Source organism: Gallinula chloropus (genome assembly GCF_964237585.1).
Source record: "Gallinula chloropus genome assembly, chromosome: 10".
Classification (NCBI taxonomy): Eukaryota; Metazoa; Chordata; class Aves; order Gruiformes; family Rallidae; genus Gallinula; species Gallinula chloropus.
The window spans coordinates 13,524,680-13,530,545 of NC_140095.1; the positions used below are offsets into that span (position 1 = coordinate 13,524,680).

The following is a 5,866-nucleotide window of genomic DNA, read 5'->3' on the forward strand; positions in this document are numbered from 1 at the left end:
CTCTGCATCCTTCGGGAGCCACCCCTGGGTCCCAGCCCTGCCTCAGGCTGAACCTCAGCAGTAGGAGAGGCCAAGAGCAGGATCCAGGCAATGCCCTATTTCTGCATCTCATCATGGCAGCCCAGCACAGAGGTAGTATTTCTGCCTCCTCCTGGTCTGCCCTGCTATTTTGTTCTCCCTAAAGCAGTCAGCTCTCAGCTCCAAGGATTTTTCCATCTAGCCTGGCAGGCTCACTGGGCACAGGAGCATGTGCCTGGCAGCAGCCTACACATATGCCAGCACTTCCATTAGTTGCTGGAACAGAGCTTGGTCCATTCCTAGCAGCATCCCTGTGACCTCCAAGCAGCCCCCGGAGTGGGAACATTTATTATGACCATTTTGTCTCTTAATTAAAATGCCTTAATTGATTTTTAATAGTCCCCCTTTGGAAAAAAAAAACAACAAAGCAAACCAAATCAAATAATAACTCCATTAAGGCCATTTTGTTAGGAAGCGAAACAGCTCCAATAATCATGATGTTCCTGGCTCCTCTCAGATGGTGGGTAGCTGCCAGTCTCCAGTGCAAGGAAATAGCCTGAGATGTGAACATGGAACTGGCAGCCAGTTGGTGGGTGAGATGGAGAAAAAGGGACGTGAGTGTCTGCTGGTGTCATGCCAAGACTTGGGTACCAAAGATAAATGGGATAGGCAAGCCACGGGAAAAGGGATACCAAGTGATAATGGTATAAAATCCCAGGCAGAGAGCAAGCAGGGAAAGCACAGCCCCTGAAGTGTGCCCAACCCTTGCTCTGTTTCCTTCACAGACCTTGCTCTTCCAGCTGGAAGGTTTGCTTTGGGGCCAGCAGCAGCACAGGGTGTTGGAGGGGATGCTCGTGGCTGGGCTGCTGCCGTGTGTGGGTCAGGCTCCATCAAAGTGGCTGTGGCACCTTCCTGGGGTCCTGTCTGCTCCCCTGCTCTGTTTCCTACTGCACTGGCTGTGCAGGGTGGCTTTGAGCTCCTCACTCCTGCCTTAGAATTTGGGGCTCCCCTTTTGTCTGTGGGGTTACCTTTCCAGGGCTGGGGCCAGTCATGTCGTGGAGGTCTGAGATCACCCTTAAGCAAACCCTCCGCCCAGCAAGTCCACCCACTTTTCCCTCCTGCGTAAAGCCACCTTCCTGCCCTCTCAGCGGTGGCTGCACGTTCCCCATTATCACAGTGCCTGAGCCCAACAACTTCATTTACAGGAATCACTGGCATTAATCAGCTGCAGAGCTAAACAAGTGAGGCAAGCCAAAGGACAGGGAGAGGGCACGAGAAAGCAAGTGTGCAGGCAGGGGCGGGCCATCGCAGACAGCTCTTTTGCTGGGCCTCCACAGGGACCTGGGTTTGCAGCTTCCCAGAGAAGATTCCTGGGAGCAGCTCCCAAGGGGGAGTCACGTCCCTTGCTCTGAGGAGCAGTGAAAGAACAAACAGCCATTTGTTACGCATCACAGTGTGACTGCTGCCACCTTTCACATCTTGCCACCATTATTTTATGCTATTTGTTTAAGGAACTAGCTGAAATACAGGTGCTCTGCCCAGAAAGCAGGCTCCCTTCCCAAGGACAGGCTGTCCTTAACGTTCATCCTGAGGGACATGGAGCTGCAGGAAGCCCACCAGCACCCAGCCAGCAGTGCTCCCGTCCCAGTGGTACAAACCCAGAGCAATTCGCTGCTCAGGGAGGTTGAGAACATTCCCAGCAGCTGCCTCTAATTCCCAGCTTTATTTAACCCTTGTGCATCCCTCCCTTGGTGGCCTGGCTTTATCTCCTCTTCACAGGCCAGAAAGAACCTGGCACTCTGCAGACCATGCTGTTTGGGCAGAGTGATGGGTTTTGCTCATTTTCAGTGGCAGTAGTGGCCCTGGACACAGCTCTGGGGTCAGAAGGGCCATGTCCACCCCTCTCCACACACCCCAGCAGCAATGCTGAGACGCGGAGGCTGAGAGGGAGCCAGGAACAGAGCTGGAACTCCTGCCGTGTTTAGGCTGAATGAAAACCCTGCTGTGACAACACTCTGCCGCTACAGCGGCACCAAACGCCAGTCACCGGTTCCCGGCTGAGTCAGGTCTGGCTCCTCAGCCGGGCTCCCGGCTCCCAAAGCCACAGAGGCCTGAGCCATCTTCACACAGAGGTGGCAGGATGCTCGCTGACGCGGGGGGCTTTGGCTCTCGGGCTTCTTTGTGCCCGGACGCTCAGCAACAGCTCTGCAGGAGGCTTGTTCACAGCTCCAGCTGGTTTGCCCCCTGCACATGGCACATCCCTGCGGGAGCTCCCTCCTCCGCAAAGCCAGCGGATGCCTGGGTGTCGCCACCACAGGCTCCTTAGGGACCCTTGGCAGCAGGGCCACGGCACTAAATCACGGTCAGGATTAAAGCTTTATTTCCTTAACAGGATATCTTGATTATCACAGCACAGAATGAATTTCTCACTGGAAGGGCACGGGTTTTCCACAAGCAGGGTCACTGTAGCACCGTCTGCAAGTAGCGTAACGCAGAATTTACAGCACAGCTGCTGATTTCTCATCACTTCAGTAATACAGAATTTACTACACAACCTGACCTATTATTTCTAATCACCTACACCCTCTGCAGATGGAGACCACACCTGGAACATTGTGTCCAGTTCTGGGCCCCTCAGATCAAGAAGGACACAGAACTCTTTGAAAGAGCCCAGCACAGGGACACCAAGATGCTGAAGGGAGTGGAACACCTTCCTTATGAGGAGAGGCTGAGGGAGCTGGGCATCTTTAGCCTGGAGGAGACTGAGGGGTGACCTTATTAATGTTTATAAATATGTAAAGGGTGAGAGTCAGGAGGATGGAGCCAGGCTCTTCTCAGGGATGCCAGCGACAGGACAAGGGGCAGCTGGTGCAGCTGGAGCAGAGGAAGTTCTATGTGAATATAAGGAGAAACTTTTTCCCTGTGAGGGTGACAGAGCCCTGGGACAGGCTGCCCAGAGAGGCTGTGGAGTCTCCTTCTCTGGAGACATTCAAACCCACCTGGATGTGTTCCTGTGTGATTTAGTCTGGGTGATCCTGCTCTGGCAGGGGGTTTGGACTAGATGATCTTTTGAAGTCCCTTCCACCTCCAAATGTTCAGTGATTCTGTGAAATCTTAATGCATGGTTTTCTGTATCAACATAATCATAATCTAGACTCAAAGATCTTATAAGAGTCACCTGCTCCATCCTCAGAGGAAGCACAGTATGGTGTCCCTGGCCTGGGTCCTGCCATGTGGGACATGAGCCTCTGTTCTTGCCGATGCTCTGCTGTCTCCTGTGCTCTCATTTCTGCTGTGTCTGTGTTCCAGACCTCCTCCTCCTCCTCCTGAAGGAAAGTCTCAGGCCAGGCATGGGACCGCTGGAGGGAACAAACAGCACCCTCACCGTGGAGAAGACAGCATTAGAGGAGAAGCTGCCACAGGGCTGGCACACTAAGGACTTTGTCACTCCTAGCCAGGATCTCTCTGGGTCCCACAGCATTATGATGGACAGCACCAAGATCCTGGGGGTCCAGGTTGTTCTAATTGCTGCCTACTCCCTCATCATTCTGCTCGGATTCATTGGCAACTCCTTGGTCATCTACATCATAGTGAAGTACAAGACCATGAGGACCGTCACCAACTTCTTCATAGCTAACCTGGCCCTGGCAGATCTGATGGTGGACACACTCTGTCTGCCCTTCACCCTAGTGTACACGCTGCTGGACGAGTGGAAGTTTGGAGCTGTTCTTTGTCATCTGGTCCCTTATGCTCAAGCTCTGAGTGTCCATGTGTCCACTCTCACCCTAACTGTGATTGCCCTGGATAGGTACCGGTGTATTGTTTTCCACCTGGACAGCAGGATTTCCAAGAGGCTCAGCTTCACCATCATAGCTGTCATGTGGCTCGCAGCAGCTGTCCTAGCAGGTCCTCTGGCCATCTTCAGAGAGTACCGGTATGAGGAAATCCCATCCATCAACCTCAAAATGGCTGTCTGCTCAGAGAAATGGCCTTCTGGTAATAACAGAGATGCCACTATCTACAGCCTGTCCATGCTCCTCCTGCAGTATGTCTTTCCTCTCGCCATTATTTGTTATGCCTATACCAGGATCTGGTTCAAGCTGAAGAACCATGTCAGCCCCACCTCTAGGAATGAAAACCAGTGCCGGAGGAGGAAGACAACCAAAATGCTGGTGATTGTAGTCGTGGTATTCGCAGTCTGTTGGCTCCCCTTCCACATATTCCAGCTTGCCATTGATCTTGATCTGGTTCTTATCTTCCACGAGTACAAACTCCTGTACAGCGTCTTCCACGTCGGGGCCATGTGCTCTACATTTGTCAACCCCCTGCTCTACGGATGGATGAACAAGAACTACCGGAACGGCTTCCTCATGTTCTTCCGTTGCCAGAACAAGCCAGAGAGCATCCACACCGAAGGCTCGGTTAGAGGGAGGTCATACATCTTCAGGGCCAACACCCTAAATGGCAGCATCAAACAGACTCCTGGCAGTGGACCGCTGCCCACAGAGGTTTAGAGATGGGACATCCTCCTGCAGGACTGAGCCCAGAGACCTTCTTGGGTGAATGCCTTTCTCTGGCAGGACACTGTGTTGCCAAAACATTATAGCCACCACAGCCATGTAGAAATACTGCCCTGTATCTCTCAAAACAATAAATCTGGTGTATTTCTGTCTGACCAAACGATGTTGTCTTTTCTCTGCGCTCAAGTTATACACACAGAAGCACAAAACAATCCCAGGCACAGAGGAGGCTTTCATTTGGCCAGGAAAATACTCCTTTCCTGCCATCTCCATTTGCCAATGGGGGTTGCTCAACCCTTCCCTCCTGACACATTGCACATTACAAATGCAGAACCTTTCTTGTGTATGCCTGTTCACCTGGATGTCTCCTACACTAAACCCTTAATGATCCATCTTTAGCTAATGCCTCCAAGGGGAGAGAGACCTACACTCCTGCAGACACGGGCTGTTAGTGTCACCACTCTGCAGGGCTGGGAAGGGAGCGAGCTGGCGCAGGTTAAGGCTGGGCAATCCATGACCTCTTGCATGAATCTTCATTTGCAAACCATGGGATGAGCTCTGGTCCTCAAAGTCCAGGAGGTGGCAGTGACACTACCACAGTTTCCTTTACAAGTGCCAAAGTAAGGCTTTGGAGACTCATTAGTAAGGGGGTTTGTGAGCCAGTGCCCTGGATTTAGCAAAGAGGAGGGCAGGCAGAGATGCAGATAGGAAAGGAAGGAGCTGGGGCAGCTGATCAAGAGGACTGAAACTGAACCTAGGGGTTTGGCAAAGGTGTGATCTCCTCTGGACCCCAAGATGTGGCTCCTGCCATGCAATACCTTGACCAGAGAAGCAAAACTTGACCATCATGACCAGAGAGGCAAAACTGCTGACACCACCATTCCCCAAGGCACTCAGAGGGCTTTAAAACTCTACTCTCTCTGGGGTTGGAGGTGGTATGGGGTCTGTACATGGATCCTTCAGTTCAGAAGGCAGATGTGGCCTGCTTGCATGGTTGTCACAGATGTGGTGTCCTCTGGCAGAAGAAGACCTGGAGACAAAGGAAAATGTATTCTTTCAAACCAAACTCTATGTTCTCCTCCCTAAGGCTGTGTCAGCTGGGGAGCATATTTTTAGCTCTACCATCAAAGGAGGCTTGATTGCTACTGTGATCTCAGCAGCTCGTCACTGGTGTCGTCTCTAAAAGTCAGTGTTCATCAGATTGGAAAGTAACTCCCAGATGCAGGAAAGAGACTCAACAGACCTCCTCATTAGAGATAAAAAGAAAAGAAGAACTTTGATTTGTAGGCCTTCACTGCAGCAAGGACAAGAGCTGGATCAGGCTGCTT

At 51.9% G+C, this 5,866-nt stretch overlaps 1 protein-coding gene across 1 annotated transcript; it reads left to right on the forward strand.

Moving 5' to 3' along the window:
* Positions 1-3,368: 3,368 nt before the first annotated feature.
* LOC311195168 (neuropeptide Y receptor type 2-like) lies at positions 3,369-4,532 on the forward strand (the record flags this gene model as incomplete). Its single annotated transcript, XM_084268524.1, has 1 exon — positions 3,369-4,532. One exon carries the CDS (start codon positions 3,369-3,371, stop codon positions 4,530-4,532), a length of 1,164 nt encoding a protein of 387 aa, XP_084124650.1.
* Positions 4,533-5,866: the final 1,334 nt, after the last annotated feature.